The sequence below is a fragment of the Heptranchias perlo genome, chromosome 26 (genome assembly GCF_035084215.1).
Source record: "Heptranchias perlo isolate sHepPer1 chromosome 26, sHepPer1.hap1, whole genome shotgun sequence".
In the NCBI taxonomy this organism is placed as follows: Eukaryota; Metazoa; Chordata; class Chondrichthyes; order Hexanchiformes; family Hexanchidae; genus Heptranchias; species Heptranchias perlo.
Genome location: NC_090350.1, coordinates 35,561,139 through 35,579,118, shown reverse-complemented (window position 1 = coordinate 35,579,118; position 17,980 = coordinate 35,561,139). Strand labels below are relative to the sequence as shown.

General features: G+C 43.7%; 1 protein-coding gene across 6 annotated transcripts in view; it reads left to right on the top strand.

Annotated features, from left to right (window-relative positions):
- si:ch211-15d5.11 (nuclear receptor coactivator 7) overlaps nt 1-17,980 on the top strand; it is an 87,629-nt gene that overhangs the window by 10,922 nt on the left and 58,727 nt on the right. For 5 of the 6 annotated variants that reach the window (XM_068006768.1, XM_068006769.1, XM_068006765.1 and 2 more), the window contains 2 exons: nt 2,309-2,493; nt 12,887-13,071. In XM_068006768.1, coding sequence (XP_067862869.1) covers nt 2,432-2,493; nt 12,887-13,071 — 247 coding nt within the window. In that variant the 5' untranslated portion in view covers nt 2,309-2,431. The remainder of the gene's footprint in view (nt 1-2,308; nt 2,494-12,886; nt 13,072-17,980) is intronic. The other variant, XM_068006770.1, reaches the window with a different exon arrangement.

The window sequence follows — 17,980 nt, the reverse complement described above, 5'->3', positions numbered from 1 at the left end:
ATTTTTGTATCTGTACCCCTAGATCCCTTTGCTCCTCTACCCCATTTAGACTCATTATCCAAGCCTCCTTACTCTTCCTACCAAAATGTAACACCTCACACTTAGCTATATCGAAGTTCATTTGCCAATTACACACCCATTCTGCAAGTTACCATTGGGATCTTGAAGAGATGTCTCGACCAATCAAAGAAATAACCTCTCTTCGCTCCCACATTTTGAGGATAATTGCCATCTGCTGCATGCTCTATAGTTTCACCCTGCAAAAAGGATCCAGCATGCAGGGTGGCAAAACCATCACAGGGCGAGAGAAAAATGCCAATGAAGAATTGGATGTGGAACCAACAGTGCAGCAAGAAAGACAGGGCACCAGCTCTTAATGTAAGGTGGCTTCCAATGAGTGCCATGGCTACATCATTTCTTTAAAGCTGAAAATCATCTGCTAAGTAACCAAGCTCAAATCACCTTCTCCCACATCTTCATGCTCCGTTCTTCCAGTACCATCTATATGACCTAGCATAGCTGTTGTTATAACCATTGTCAAATAAATATTTAGCATAAAGTTCAAATCAAGTACCGTGCATTTATTTCATGATATGTGAATATTGTCAACTCAGTTTGGGAAACTGCTGCCTCTATGTGCTTCTACTTTGTCTCAGACATATAATTATCTAACCTAATGCTACTAAGTGCTTCCCTTTTGGCTGGCTGCATTATTTTATTGACAGCCTGCTGGGCTTCTAGTGACCGTAGGCCTTGTTGACTGTGCATTTCAAAGATCCTTGCATGTGCGTAGGCTACATACTGCATCATGGTGACTTACTGGTGCTGCCTGCTTTCAGCCACCTCCTCCCATGCATGCTACAGCAGATGCTTCTAACAGTCTCAGAAAATGTGTCCTTCCCCTCCCTGCCTCCTTGCAGAAAGGCCTTCAGTAAACCTTGGCACTGTTAACATCTGTCTTGGCCTTCCCAGGGCGAAGGGGAAAAGATTGGAAGTGCATACTATCATTCCTTCCATGGGCAAGTCACAAAGACTCCACACCAAAGCAACAGAATAACGTAATGATGTTTTAGCAATATGAATGAAGCTGGTCCTGCAGGCTTTATCCCCACATGGTTTTCAAGTGACAAATTTTGCTCCCTCTCTTTCCCCACCTCCCCACCCCCAAGTAGGCGCCCAATATATGCCCATACCATCATGCCCATTTATGTAAATGAACTGAACCTGATGCGTCAGGCTGTCTTCACACCGGTGGGATGCAATTCCAGTTATGGCAGCAGAGCGGGATCACAGACATTTGGGACCTATACTTCAATCATATTAAATTACATATACAAGGCTCTCCCAAAGGCTTAGTCGACATGCACTACCTAGTATGGTACTGAATCACACAGACCAGAAAGGTCTCAGGTTTGATCCTTGATCCATGATGAGTTAAGAGCTCTCGGCCAAGGTACCAATAGTAAGTAGATAGTATTACAATTGGTTTTGGTGTCCTTGGGCTAGAAAGAGGAAAAAGTAGCCAGGATTTCCAGCCCCTGATTGAAATCCAGAAATGTGCATGTATGTTGATGTTGAGTGAATACATGATGAGGCTCTGCTGTGATGTCCTCATGGTTGAACCACCCCCAACATGCACTATCCAGGCTCACACGTGAAGAATGGCCACCGAATCATTGCTTTCAAGGGAGGAAGGGAGAAAACTGAGAAAAAAAAGTGTGTATAGTAATGGCCTTTTGACTTTGGACATAATGGTATGATTTGAATTCGCCCTGCTAGACATCATCACTTTTTCTTCAACAACAACGAATAATTGTTTATTAGCATTTAGCAGATAATTAGCTGTTCCACTAAGCAGTGTAGAAATGATGTGGAGATGCCGGTGATGGACTGGGGTTGACAATTGTAAACAATTTTACAACGCCAAGTTATAGTCCAACAAATTTATTTTAAATTCCACAAGCTTTCGGAGGCTTCCTCCTTCGTCAGGTGAACGGTTCACCTGACGAAGGAGGAAGCCTCCGAAAGCTTGTGGAATTTAAAATAAATTTGTTGGACTACAACTTGGTGTTGTAAAATTGTTTACAGTGTAGAAATGTTAGTGAAAGGAGTTAATTTTTCCAAAAGTAATTGATTATATGACTTGTCAATGTCGCTCCAAATATTTGGAAATTAGACTGCAATAAATTCTCAATTATCATTAAAGGAATAATAGACATTGTGTCCTTTTTAGTTAATCAGTGCCCAATTTTTTATTTAATATTTTTGTTTTCCTGTATGACATAGTTCTCTTTACAATTATGTACAGCTCAGCACAGAGTCACAAGGTTACCTGCACTATTAATAAGGAAGAGTTCAACTGAAGAGAGAAGTGAAACAGTCTAATGTCTGAAATAAATTAACTTCTTGGCTCTGTATTATCAACACAACCATGGATCACAAAGAACAGAGGAAGGAGAAACGGCAAGATTATTTTTCTAATGTGAAGGCAAGGTAGGTATTCAACGTTAGCAAAGTAAAATGTTAGAACCCTGATAAACTCCGTTAGGAATGTAGGAATGACAAAAAAAAAACATTCAGCCCATTTGACTTGCTGTACCATCCAGGACCCAGACTGAGCATTTAAAAAAATATATTTTTAACACACTCAGTTCTCTGTACTCTCAGCTGAAAGAGGAATTGATAAAACTGCCTTTTAAATGCTTCAGTAGGGTTGAGGTTCATAGGACTTAAGTGTCTATTTATTCCATAAGTAATAATTCAAAGTGTGGAGAAAATATTTGTTATGAAAGGAAGAGAGTCTTACATTTATGTACACTGTATCACATCTCTCTGAAGCATCTAAAGCATTTAAAGCACATGAATTATTTTGAAGTACAGTAACTGTTATGTTGGCAAACATGGCACCTGTTTTGCACACAACAATATCTTACAAACACTTGCTCTTCTTCAAAATTGTTTTTTTTTTATTTGTTTTTGAGATGTGGGCAACACTGGCAAGGCAATATTTATTGTCCATCCCTGATTGCCTTGTGAGTCAGACAGATAGGCTCCGATATTTATGGGGGGATGGGGGGGGAGCAGGGGCGACTTGTAGCAGCTGGGAAACCCGGAAGTAGGGGGAACATGGAGGTCCTACCGAATTTAACAGCAGGACCTTATTTGAATTTTTTTTCTCCGTTTCCCGTCCAGCAGCCAGCCAGATTGAGAGGCTGACTGGCTGTCGGGCAGGAGGGCCTGCAGTAAAAGGCCAGAGACCAGAGAGGAGAGAGGGAGAGATCGCGTAGGTGAAGAGATCCTGAGAGAGGGAGATCGCAGAGAGGGAGGATCGCAGTGGGGGAGGTGGGGGCGATCGTGCAGAAGGCATTGGATTCCGGGGTGGGGGGTGGCCTGGAGATCGCGGGGGGGTTGGGGGGGGGGGTCTCGTTGGATCACGAGAAGGGAGGCCGAATGCAGCAGGTTAGCTTGGGGTGCCAGAGAGAAGCACTCCTGCTCCTCCTGGCCCACAAGCAGCGCTATAGAAAGCACTTACCTGCTGGATCTGGCAGTTCTCTCCTCCCTTCAGCTGCCGGGTTTCCCGAGCCATTAAATAAAAATAGCTGCTAAAATCTGAGGCACGCAACCTCATTACTATAGTTAAATTACCGAGCAGCATCTCGAGAGCAGGTTATTTGCCTGCCCCGGGTTGGGGTTAGGTTTCAGGTTTTTAAGTACTTAACCCCCTCTCTCCCCCGCCCCTCACCACGCCCCTCTCCTGCCCATCCTGGGGGGTTAAAATTCCTCCCATAGTTTGGGACTAAAGTCACATGTAGGCCAGACCGATTAGTAGTGGCAGGTTCCCTTCCCTGAGGGACATTAGTGAATCAGTTGGGTTTTTACAACAGTCCAGCACCTTTCATGGTCAGTTATTGGTCCTCGCCTACAAATTGCCAGATTTATTGAATTCAGTTTCCCGACTTGCTACGGTGGGATTTGCATGCACAAGTCTCTCTAGGTTGCTGGTCCAGTACCATAACCACTAGGCTCCCGTAACACGGGATCTTTAATGTGCTCCTCGACAGGCAGATAGGGCCTCAGTTTAATATCTCTGCCAAAGGATTGTACCTCTGGCAATGCAAGGGGGAAGGACCGGAAGGCACAGCAAGGGGCAAATGTTATTTAATTTTGTAGGGCCATCCCTTCAAGTCCCATTCCAAATGAGCACAATGCAACTGAAGCACTGCTAAGGTGCTCCACTTGCATTATGGCAAAAACTTCTCATTTAAATGTAGTTAGCAGCTTTAATGATCCTTGCATATAGCCTGTAAGCAGGGTCCCAGCACTCCAGCCACTGGCCAGCCACACTGGAACATGTTAGAAACATCGAGCAAGGAGTAGGTCTCAAATCTCCGCGCCCGCCATTGTGTTTTTGACCCCAGTGCGTCAGTTATGTTAACTTTGATCTGGTGACATTCTTATCTATAGTCATGTCCACTGGCGCAACTATTACTCGGGATGGTAGGAAGTTCCTGACTAACATTTTCAACATCTCATGCAATTGGTGAGCAGAAGCTATAGAGAGAGATTACTATCCCTCATCAATCAAACAGTATCATGATATTTAAATACTTTAACCAGTAACTAGTGAAAACCTTAAAAGATTGCTAATTTGTACAAAATTTTCAGTATTAACCAGCTCAACCCAATCAATAATATGAAGATATCTATATTCAACAGAAAATAGACCTAACATATTCAAAAATTTATTTTGGAGCATTTATGTGTCTGTGTCATTTCTCATCTGTATTTTAGTTAACCTGTTTGACATTATCAAGGATAAGGGGCCCGATATTACCAGGGCGGCGGGTTCGCGGCGGGCTGGGGGGGGGGGGGCGATTGGGCGTGTGGGTAACGCGCCCGGTGAAATCAGTCTGCCCCGAACGCAATCGCAGGCTGATTGGATCCACTTACCTCTTGTTCCGGGTTCCCTGCTGCTAAGCTGCGCGGCGGGCGGACTGCGCATGTGCAGTAAGGTCTGTCAGCTGGAGGAGCTCTATTTAAAGGGGCAGTCCTCCACTGACTGATGCTGCAAGAAATAGGAAAAATTACAGCATGGAGCAGCCCAGGGGGAAGGCTGCTCCCAGGTTTAATGATGCCTCACTCCAGCTCTTACTGGATGGGGTGAGGAGGAGGGGGAGGACAGAGATCTTCCCCCCGGCGGGCGGGAGGAAGCGGCCTGCCTCTGCCACCAAGAAGGCCTGGCTCGAGATGGCAGAGGAGGTCACCTGCACCACCAACATATCGCATAGTGCAGGAGGCGCTGCAATGACCTAAGTAAGTCAGCCAAAGTGAGTACACTTACTCATTCCCCTACACTCCGTCTGCCACATCACCGCCCCCACCCCACATCTCCTTCTGCACTGCCAACACTACTTTATCACATCACCCCTCACACCCACTCAAACCTCATCCTCATCTTACCTGCACTTACTCACCTCGCCAGTACTCATCCCGCCACTACCACTCAACCCAATCCTCATACAATCTCATGGCTCTATGTCATACTCACCCTCTCATGCATCTCTTGCACAGTCAGCCTCACTCAACCCGCCACTACCTGTGCTGCAGCCACAGGGCATGCATCACATATGTGCAGTAGGAAGCGTAAGGCAAACGTGTCATGAGCATGAAGGGGATGCATAAGGGTGTTTGAGGGTTTGTCATGGTTTTTACTTATATTTAATTTCTGAGCAACTCACATCACATATTGGCACCACTACTGCCACGTCTTTGCGAATCTTGTCTGGTTTGTGCAATAATGTCCTTTCCTGAGGATCACAATGAAGACCCACACCTGATGCCACCCATTGTGTCACTGCAGAGTGGGTGTAGGTGTATTTGCAGGGCTCTTCTGTGCAGATGACTGAGAGACGTCGGCGATGTCCCCGGTGGCACCCTGGAAGGATGCGGAGGAGCAGTTGTTGAGGGCAGTGGTGACTTTGACAGCGACAGGTAAGAAGATGGTGCTCGGGCCAGCCGGGAGCAGCTCGGCATGAAGGAGGCTGCAGATGTCCACGACTACTTGTCGAGTGACTCTGAGTCTCAGTGTGCACTGCTGCTCAGAGAGGTCCAGGAAGCTGAGCCTCGGTCTGTGGACCCTGTGGCGAGGGTAGTGCCCTCTGCGACGCATCTCTCTCTGCTGTTGCCCTCCCTCCTGCTGTGCAGGTGGATGTGTCACAGCACTGTGTTGTGGAGCTCATTGTGTCAGAGGTGGACGGCGTGGCCAGCGAGGCTGGTGATGCTGTTCACCCTCCGAGGAGGTCATGACTGCAGCTACGGCGGCCCCCATCCGGAAGATGTACATCTGAGGGGGTCCGCAAGGTAGGTACATGGTGAATTTTGTTGTTAGGAAGAGGGTGGTGGAGGCCAAACGTTGTGCAAAGTGACAGAGTGGCCTCCTGCAATGAGTGAGGGTCTCCCCGCCCCCACCTGTCAAATGGACCTTTGCAGCTGCCACAGGCTGATGGCTGCAACACACCCATTTCAACTGGGACTGTTTCCCCCAGTACGGGAAACAGTCCCAGTTGTTTGTAAAATCCCAACCCTCCTAAAATATCTCGTTAATCAGGTCTGTAAACGACCTGAAATACCAAAATAAATACCTTAAGTGGCACCCCGCCGGCTTTAATTGCCGGCGGGAGTCCCACATGCGGGGGCTGCGCGCGCATGTCAGCGCGTCAGTGGGGAACCCGGAAGTGGGCGGGTTGGAGCCGGGCTCCCGACCCGCTCCGGGAATCCCCGATTTTCGGAGCCCCCCCGCCAGGAACGCATCCGATCGCGGGTGCTAAAATAGAGCCCAAGATGTCATAGTCGTGGATAAAGCAGACAGTAATTACATTGTATAATACTCTCAATGAAATACAAATTAATATCTTTAAGGCCCCCACGTTCGTTCATTCTTTCCCAACTATAGCCAAAAAAAAATCTTATTTTTCTCAAATATCACTTCAGATTCTTTTTTCAATTTTTCTTTTGTCTTTAATTATTTTTCTAGCTATTTTAATTTACTTAAATACATTTGACAAACTCTTTCCCTCTTTCTTTAAGCCTTTCAAAATATTTCTGTTTTCTTATTTTTTGCTTAGAATCATAGAATAGAATCATAGAAAGGTTACAGCACGGAAAGAGGCCATTCGGCCCATCAAGTCCGCGCCGGCTCTATGCACGGGCAATCCAGCTAGTCCCACTCCCCCGCCTTATCACCGTAGCCCTGCACATTTTTTCGTTTCAGGTACTTATCCAGTTCCCTTTTGAAGACCACGATTGAATCTGTCTCCACCACTCCCTCGGGCAGTGCATTCCAGATCCCAACCACTCGCCGTGTAAAAAAGTTTTTCCTCGTCATCTTTGGTTCTTTTGCCATTCACCTTAAACCTATGCCCTCTGGTTCTTGACTCTTCCGTCAATGGGAAGAGTTTCTCTCTATCGCAAAAATATTTAGTCTTGGGTCATGAATTCTATAAATTCCACATTGTTTTTAAAGCCACAAGGAATTAAAAAGTAGTGAGGACAGGCACTCATTCAAGAATCAATTGAGGATACCTAAAATGGACATTAATCTGAGGTCACTGATCTCAGCCAGGGTGGGAGTGGAGATGATGAAGTGGTGTCCACAACCCCTGGGCTGGTCAGGGGGAAAGAATAGCTACCCAGGACTCTATGTCCTGATCATTGTCTGCTGATCTCTGCTTTTAAATATTGGATAAGCAGAGGACCGGGCTCGTGATTGAGTATCCTGCGGACACCCAGGCTCACTCATGAGGAATGGCATCTTGAATGAGGTCCCAAAGGACTTTGAGCATTATGGAACTGCACCCCATTTTGAGTCACCATACGAGTCACTGCGTTCAGAGTAAGGGGAAAAACACATTAAAAAATATATATGAACCTACAGGAGCAATTTCATTGCAGTAATCTAATCTCATGGTTCAAATGACACGTATAAACCACTTAGTTTATATGATCTGAAACTCCTTGATTAGATTACTGCCGAGTAATGACTCCCCATTATGTACTTTCCTCTATTTAGTTTGTGGTTTAATACTGAAAAAGTAGATGTGAATACTAAGCTGGAACACTGCATTATACTTGCATTTACTTTTTTCTTTGGTTGAATCAGTGAACAGAGGAAAGTACAGCCCATAGCAGGGCAACCAAGTGGATAAAAGAGTGCGTATAACAGAAACAGTGCTCTGAATTATCTTTACAAACAACACATTACATTGGCAGGGACTGAGTGTGTAGAGTGGAAAGTGCATTTTCATAATTGTCTATTCAGTATTTGAGCAAACAAATTTTTGCCAGCTAACCCTCAACAATGCCTGACATTTGCAAAAACAGCAACACGGCACAGAGTGTGCTTTCTGGCCACAGCAGCATGGGGATTCCAATGGAATTTCATAGATTCTAAAGGAATGTTCAATTAGCGCCCTCTTCCCTAATCAAAATGCAAGATTATATTCAGTAATTTATGTCATCTGAATAGGGTTATGAATTTGATTCAACCACTTCACAAAAATAAATGTAAATTTTTAAAAATTATTTATGAACTTTGTGAAACTGTTTTTGCAAGTGTTTGAATTCTTGAATTTCCTTTTTGTTTCTAAAATATTTTAGTGACAACGTTTTGTGGTAAATAGACCAATCAAAAATAGCACCCATTTATTTCTTACTGCTGTGATCCAAGTGTTGCAGTATTTTATCAGATGGAGTTGATGCACATGACAAAAGTTCTAACTTACTCCAGGTGAAGGCGGATTTAGGAACATTCAGTGGCTTAGGACATTGTGCTGTGCCACCAAGAGGTAAGAAAGAAAGAAGCTACATTGATATGGCCCCTTTCATAGCCTCAGGATGTCCCAAAATGCTTTACGGGCCAATTAATTACTTTTGAAATAATTGTTTTGAAAGCAAATGTGACAGAAAATTTGTGCACAGTAACGTATCACAAACAGCAAATTCGATAAATGACCAGTTAATCTGTTTTTCGGTGGGAGATAAAAATTGGCCAGGACATCGAGAGAACTCTCTGCTCTTTGTCAAAAAGGTGCCATAGGATCTTTTATGTCCACCCGAACAGGCAGACAGGGCCTTAGTTTAACGTCTAATCCGAAAGATGGCACCTCTGAGAATGCAGCTCTCCCAGTATTGCACTAAAATGTCAGTCCACATTTTATGTGTTCAAGTCCTGGCATGGAGTTTGAACCCAGGATTCTGAGTGGGTACTTGTTCTCTCTCTGGTGAGTTCTCAATCTTAGCCAGACCATGGAGTGGGGAGGAAACCAAGGGATTCAGTATATCCCTTTAAGGAAACATGGCCAAGCACATCATTCGTGACGAAAACATTTGGATATTAATTCTGTCCCCCCCACAGCATCTCGTCAGACCATCCCTACCCCAAAAAAAGAAGAGTAGACCAACACAGAAAGGGTGAATTAATTAACAACAGCTCCTGTCCATAGCCCCACAAAGGATGATGATCATGCAGGCAGGACCCCTGATATTTCCTACCCCACCCCCTACAGGTCAAGCCAAGCCTCAAACTATCAGCAAAATATCTCAATCGTCAGATAGCAGCTGTTCTCATGCAAACAATCTTGATGTACCAATGTACTATGTTTGAAAATTTAGAAGTCCCTCCACAGACAGTGCAATGATCGCTTTCCCCCACTGGCACTTAGGCTTCGCGGCCTCACACTTCTTGCTGCCCAGGTGGCAGCTAGCCCCTTTAAGCTGCAGCATGCACCAGAGCATGCATTGTCGATGTTCCTACCCCTGCCCATGGTGGGCTCTCCAGCAGAAGCAGAAACACTACCGGAAGCCCACCAAAATAATTTGCATACAGCCAACCCTGGGAAATGGCTCTCTTTCTATCTCTGTATTTCGTCATGTATCTGTATGTATGTTTAACTATTCCTTTAGTTCTATTTCTGATTGTCTCTCTTTTGTTGAATCTTTCATTACATTACTGTTTGATTTTCCTCTTTTACCAGTTCCCTGTGCTGTTTAACGCTCTTCCCTTTGGCATTTTTTTCTGAGTTTCATTCCAAGTCTATTTAAAATCTTTCTTTTGTGACTTTTTTATTTATATGATATCCTCTCCTGTTCCCCCACACACACTCTTGCCTTTCTCCAATTCCCCTTCTTTCCCCAGTTTATGCCCCAGTTTTCATTCTCTTGTCACTGCCCTGATTCCCTTCAGCCTGCCGACCTCCTCTACTTTTCCCAAATCTTTCCTTGATCAGGAGGTGCTCCTGCAAGTGAGTGAGTTCAGGATCACTGTTAGGAAACAGTCTGCTATTGAAACCAACCAATTATTAGTGTAGGTAATAGCAACGCTAAGAATAACACTGCTTCCCAGTAGTGTTTCCAAATTGTCTTTCATGCTGAGGCATTGAGAGGGAGTATTGCTGATCCGTTTAGACAGTTGGATCAGAGACAAAACATGGGGAGACCGAGAGGTCACCGTCATTGTTTGTGTCACAACTCTTGTAACGCTGTTCATTCCAGTCACATGATTGTGTCACAAACCAAAACATTAGCAGCCAGGCTGCTCTAAAAATAAAATGGCAATCCGGTTGACATTGACAAGGCCATATTGCAGTGGTTCTCAAACACTAGGGTGTGAAGTCTGTTCAAATGGGCTGCTGAGCCTTAAATTGAGGTCAGTTCTCTGGGCAGCAGGGACTGTGAGGCGTTGATTTATTTTGTTGAGGTGGTGGTGACGGAATGTGTGAGTTGGAGCTGGGGTTTGGTGGTGCTGATGTAAGGTGAGGGCACAACTCCGGTAGGCTGGTGCTTTCAGAACAAATCTCCCGTGGAATCTGCGGCTGCTAATGACCATCACTAAAACTGCTTCCTAGTGAGCAGGTCGACTTGCGCCTGCTCCACCCGCATCTTTTCCTTGCTGAGAGAAAAGTCACACCAACTAGTGAGCCCTAACTTTTCAGCTAGGGGCTCGTTAATCCAGCCAATTGGACATGGTTTCTGCATCTCCAGGTAATGATTTGAGTCAGGGCCTTTGGTGCTGCTGGAGGCTGAATTTGTGGCCAAGAAGAACAAAGGAGCTTGAGAAAAGCGACCATTCCTGAGCCTGAATTGAGGACAGCAACAGAGAGAGAGAGAGAGAGAGAAAACAGCCTGTGAAGAGTTCCACAAGGCCACTGATAAGAAAAATCACTGCTTGAAGCTGCTGGGTGCAACAAGAAGTACAAGTTAAAGTGGTCATGAATAGTTAGCAATGTAACTTTACTTGCTTTGTGTCAACAATAGATTGGTTGTCTTTGTATGTGAAAGAAAAAGATTGAAGACCTTCTGGCCTTCAGCCATTGTTAGAGCCACCATTAAACAAGATGGAAACCGTAATGTAAGAACGCTAATGGAGAACAGGCTGATAAATTTAGCGAGTGGGGCTCAGGAGGGTATCATCTGAAAAAGTTGAGATTCACTGCTGTAATGCATCATCTGGGTCAGGAGTGTCCAGACTGCAGCCCATACAAGCCCCCAGGCTCTGGCATCTGGCCCCCTGAGCCCAGGCAACTCAGTCCTATCTGTTTGTATATTTCTTATTCACTGGTTTGTTCTGTTTTAATTTTGTGAGTTTGGAAGTTTGGAAAGGGCTGTTCTTAGCATTGTTTCCTCATTGGTGGATAAATTCTAAATCAGAACACTTAGATCAGCAACCTTATTTATATATAAAGAAATTAATAGGAACATCGATTTAAACTTTGTATGTGACCCCACGGCTCCTATGTAGCCCACAAAGACAAAAAGCTTGGATACTCCTGACCTAAGGACCTTCAATTTACTTTATTGCATTGCAGCTTAAGTTCCAACTTTGATACAGTGGAAGTCTTTTTACTTTTTACATAATACAAATTTCATAACAGGTTAAAAAAAAGGGGAATTATAATTGTTCCCTTAGTTTAACAATGATTTCAGTTCTTTGTAGCTGCATATTGAACTGCTTGTCGATTAACTTATTACATCATCTTTACTGAGACCATTTATGTAATACTTTTCCTTTCATAAAGCAACACAAATTCCCCTGTGTAGCGCAGGACGCTGATTGAATCACAAGACCATTTAAAGGGTCAAATATTACCTGCTTAATATATCACAAGATTTTCTCATAGGTGTGTCACAAAATTATTTTCCCATTGAAAATAATTGAGGAAGATTTCCTCTGTGCTCCATGAGGGTGATGCTGTGCTCCCAGAGGTGATCACATCTAGGGATATCATGCTTGCCCTTGATTTTCCAAGCTGTGCTCCTACTGGAAGTGCTGGATCATGGAGTTATCCGCTATGTATGGTGAAATTGCAATCTCTTTAATAAGGAACAGATTTGCGATTGTGTTTCACAGTTTTCCCCTATGAAACCTAGTGGGTGTATAGAACTTATCCTCCCTGAGGCAAAATGACCTTTATCCTGACATGTTTTATTCCAATTATTTTCAATCTGAAAGATGTATTATTAGAATTGAGTTTTTATGTTTCCGAGAATGAGAAAGGCAAAGTTCTTTTATGTCCTTCATTTCAGGTCCCAGCCCTGCTGTGACAGAGTTAAACTTTCGAGCAGCAAGAACATCATGTCACCACATGGTGTCCTTGCTGTTCAAAAGTGCAGAGCCAACAATACAGCAGATTCTGGAATGACAGTGGGTGGAACTATATTTTCAGACACAGAGGTGAACCTTTTAAGTTTCCTTCATGGCACCAGAACTTCTAAAGAACCTTCATTGCATGTCTTTATCTCGTGGACAGGCTAGGATTTGGAGGGTTGAATAGTGGAATTACCTGGACAGTGATTGCCGGAAGAGTTTAATAGCATAATTTCTTTCCATAAGGTTAAAGAAGAAATTTAAACAGACTAAAGCCACCTCAATAAAGTCTCCAGGGACTGAGCAAAAAAATAGCAAGATGGCCTCCACCAGGAAGAAAGCAACAGTGTTAAATGTATCACGTTCACCATCAATAATGAATCCATCGGGAAGAATACGGAATACTGATCTTCAACAATACTATTCAATGGGTAAATGTTTCTGTTTATATATATGTTATATATATGTTACATAACGTGAGTCTGTGTGTGTATATATATATATCTACATAGATATATGAGTGCAGTACACTACAACATGTTTTTTTTTCTAATTTTATAAGTTGGCAGTTAATTAGACCAATTTTTTTCTCTGCCAAGTTTCTACCTTTTCTCTTCTGAAGAAGTTGACTCCTGTGCCTGTTCAACTGTCCAGGTCCTGCGGGGCCACAAAGAAAGTAAAAAAAAAAGTTTTTAAATTTGCCTCTTCTCACCCTGACTCCTGTTCCCTGCAGGTTTTGCCTGGTTGCAAGCGTTCCCTCACTCAGGCCTCAGGTTAAAGTAGCAGATTGGGCCTCGATGATGCCAGCAGAGCCCAACCTGCATATTTAAAGAGGACCCTGCCAGCTTGGGGCGTGTGTCCTTACCGCCTGCAATTTAAAATTGCAGTTGGCCAGATCAGGGAGGGAAAGGAATCGTTTAAGTCCCCCGCTCCATTATAACTCCCCCCGCCCCCCACTTCACCCTGGTCTCCGCCAGGCTGGGAGAGTTAAAATCAACCCCTTAGATTTTAAAGGTAGGTCACATAGGCTTTCCCAATGACTCAGTAAGTTTATCTATTGTGTAGTTGAGCTCAGCTGGAGAATTGCAAATATTATACCCTTGTTCAAAAAGGGTGTAAGGATAAACCCGGCAACTACAGGCCAGTCAGTTTAACCTCGGTGGTGAGGAAGCTTTTAGAAATGATAATTCGAGACAAAATTAATAGTCATTTGGACAAGTGTGGATTAATAAAGGAACTCCAGCACGGATTTGTTAAAGGCAAATCGTGTTTAACTAACTTGATTGAGTTTTTTGATGAGGTAACAGAGGGGGTTGACGAGAGCAATGCAGTTGATGTAGTGTATATGGACTTTCAAAAGGTGTTTGATAAAGTGCCACATAATAGGCTTTTTAAGAAAGGAGAGAGAGGGAAACCGGGGAATTATAGACCAGTTAGCCTAAAATCTGTTGTGGGGAAATTGCTGGAGTCTATAATTAAGGATAGAGTGATTGAACACCTCGAGAATTTTCAGTTAATCAGGGAGAGCCAGCATGGATTTGTGAAAGGTAGGTCGTGCCTGACAAACCTGATTGAATTTTTTGAAGCGGTGACTAAAGTAGTGGACAGGGGAATGTCAATGGATGTTATTTATATGGACTTCCAGAAGGCATTTGATAAGGTCCCACATAAGAGACTGTTAGCTAAGGTAGAAGCCCATAGAATCGAGGGAAAAGTACGGACTTGGTTAGGAAATTGGCTGAGCGAAAGGCGACAGAGAGTAGGGATAATGGGTAAGTATTCACATTGGCAGGATGTGACTAGTGGAGTCCCGCAGGGATCTGTCTTGGGGCCTCAATTATTCACAATATTTATTAACGACTTAGATGAAGGCATAGAAAGTCTCATATCTAAGTTTGCCGATAACACAAATATTGGTGGCATTGTAAGCAGTGTAGATGAAAACATAAAATTACAAAGCGATATTGATAGATTAGGTGAATGGGCAAAACTGTGGCAGATGGAATTCAATGTAGACAAATGTGGGGTCATCCACTTTGGATCAAAAAAGAATAGAACAGGGTACTTTCTAAATGGTAAAAAGTTAAAAACAGTGGATGTCCAAAGGGACTTAGAGGTTCAGGTACATAGATCATTGAAGTTTCATGAACAGGTGCAGAAAATAATCAATAAGGCTAATGGAATGCTGGCCTTTATATCTAGAGGACTGGAGTACAAGGGGGCAGAAGTTATGCTGCCGCTATAAAAAACCCTGGTTAGACCGCACCTGGAGTACTGTGAGCAATTCTGGGCACCGCACCTTCGGAAGGACATATTGGCCTTGGAGGGAGTGCAGCGTAGGTTTACTAGAATGATATCAGGACTTCAAGGGTTAAGTTACGAGGCGAGATTACACAAATTGGGGTTGTATTCTCTAGAGTTTCGAAGGTTAAGGAGTGATCTGATCGAAGTTTATAAGATATTAAGGGGAACGGATAGGGTGGATAGAGAGAAACTATTTCCACTGGTTGGGGATTCTCAGAGTAGGGGGCACAGTCTAAAAATTAGAGCCAGACCTTTCAGGAGTGAGATTAGAAAACATTTCTACACACAAAGGGTGGTAGAAGTTTGGAACTCTCTTCCGCAAACGGCAATTGATACTAGCTCAATTGCTAAATTTAAATGTGACATGGATAGCTTTTTGGCAACCAAAGGTATTAAGGGATATGGGCCAAAGGCAGGTAGGTATATGGAGCTAGATCACAGATCAGCCATGATCTTATCAAATGGTGGAGCAGGCACGAGGGGCTGAATGGCCTACTCCTGTTCCTATGTTCCAATGTTGTCAGCAAAATTGAAGCTCATGGAATAAAAGGGGCAGTGACAGCATGAATACGAAATTGGCTAAGTGACAGGAAACAGGGAGTAGTGGTGAACGGTTTTTCGGACTGGGGGAAGGTATACAGTGGTGTTCCCCAGGGGTCGGTACTAGGACCACTGCTTTTTTTAATATATATTAATGACTTGGACTTGGTTGTACTGGGCACAATTTCAAAGTATGCAGACGACACAAATTTGGAAGTGTAGTAAACAGTGGAAGGTAGTAATAGACTTCAAGAGGACATAGACAGGCTGATAGAATGGGCGGACACATGGCAGTTGAAATTTAACGCAGAGAAGTGCAAAGTGATACGTTTTGGCAGGAAGAATGAGGAGAGGCATAATTCTAAATGGGACGTAGGAACAGAGAGACCTGGGGGTATAGGTCCACAAATCTTTGAAGGTGGCAGGAAAGGTTGAGAAAGCAGATAAAAAAGTATACGGGATCCTGGGCTTTATAAATAGAGGCATAGAGTACAAAGGCAAGGAAGTTATGTTGAACCTTTATAAAACACTGGTTCGGCCACAACTGGAGTATTGTGTCCAATTCTGGGCACCGCACTTTAGGAAGGATGTGAAGGCCTAAGGGAGGATGCAGAAAAGATTTACCAGAATGGTTCCAGGGATGAGGGACTTCAGTTACGTGGATGGAAAGGAGAAGCTGGGGTTGTTCTTAGAGCAGAGAAGGTTAAGAGGAGATTTGATAGAAGTGTTCAAAATCATGAAGGGTTTGGATAAAGTAAATAAAGAGAAACTGTTCCCATTGGTGGAAGGGTCAAGAACCAGAGAAAACAGGTTTACGGTGATTGGCAAAAGAACCAAAGGTGACATGAGGAGAAACTTTTTTACACAGTGAGCAGTTATGATCTGGAATGCGCTGCCTGAAAGGGTGGTGGAAGCAGATTCAATTGTGGCTTTCAAAAAGGAATTGGATAAATACTTGAAAGGAAAAAATTTGCAGGGCTACCGGGAAAGAGTGGCGGAATGGGATTAATTGGATTGCTCTTATAAAGGGCTGGCATAGGCTCATTGGGCCGAATGGCCTCCTTCTGTGCTATGACCATTCAATGATTCCATGAAAGCCTCAGGTTTATTCCCCTGTTTATGTCAGTGACCTCAACTAGGGCAGGAGTAGGGTTACAATTGCTTTTAGTGCCCTGTGATTAGAGAGGGAAAACGCCAATGGTTCCTGTTTCTGGTCTAATAACCCCTGTTGTGCATGGACATGGGGTGAGGACAGGATCAGGCTTGGATGTGATGCCCTCCACAGTTGAATAGCCTCTTGACGCTCGCTATTAAGCTTCCTACATGACTAGTGACTACTTGAGTAAAGTAATGGGGAGTGACGGGTGCTGATGAAGCCATATCCTGATAAGGTGTCATTTCCTTTAGAAGATAAGAGGAGGGAAGAAAATTGGTGAGTTTAAAAAAAGTGAGTTGGGAATGGTTGAGGTGGTGTTTCTGGATGTTGCTTCTCAAATGTCAGGAGGGCTTTGCCTCCTCCACCTTGTGCCAGAACTGGCTCCGAGCTTCCTTCCAAATCTTCTATTTGCAACCTGCAAGAATCAACCAGCCCACAACACCAGTAACCTAGGGTCCTTTGCTTATTGTTCTGTGTTTTATCAGTGATGGATTATAGCCCACAGACAATCTGATAATTAGCTCCAGTCAGAACAGCAATAAAATGAGAACCTGCTTGCACTTAAACTAAAGCTGCTTTTAAATTACACGAGACCTATGCGAGTGCCACTCATTCCCAATGTGGAAGTCTCAAGCCCAAAGTAAAGATTAGCTGAAGTCATCTGCCAGAAAGATCCAGTAAAAAAAACAAGTGTTCCTGGCCCTCTGGTCTTTGCAAATCCAACAAGTTTAGTTGGAGTTGCTGCTGGCTGCACAAGACACATGCATCATGAATCACTGGAACTAGATTGAATAACATTTAATCCATTATAAAAGCTGCTTTAGGAGTGTTATTTTTTATGAATGGATTTACCAGCCAGTGTACCAGCAAGAAATCCCACGACTACTGTTGTCTGTGTTTATTCAATATATCCATTCCTAAGTCCTACCCAATCCCACTTCTGTCTGGTTTTGGATTTGGCAGCAAGTTTCCATCCTTTACTGAAAGATTAGGAAAAATATATTACATGAAGAATTCTACAGATCAATTTATTGGGATATTTGAATTATGAACAGAACTCAGCAAAACCAGTTCAAACCAGGTTAACTGTGGTGTAATATATGCCTGCAGCAAACTAGTCATTTGGGGAAAAAACTCAATTTTATATTTCTTTCAAAAGACCATGGGGGGGAAGAAATTCTATAGGGCCTATTATTGGGCGTAGGTAGCATGATCCCCTATTAACCCGCGCCCACTGGCCTCTGCGCAGGCAGGACGAGAACTTCGTCCTGCCTCAGTACTACCTGCGAGCTGCATTCAAATCCAGGCCTTGCACATTGATTCAATGCAATTCGCACTTT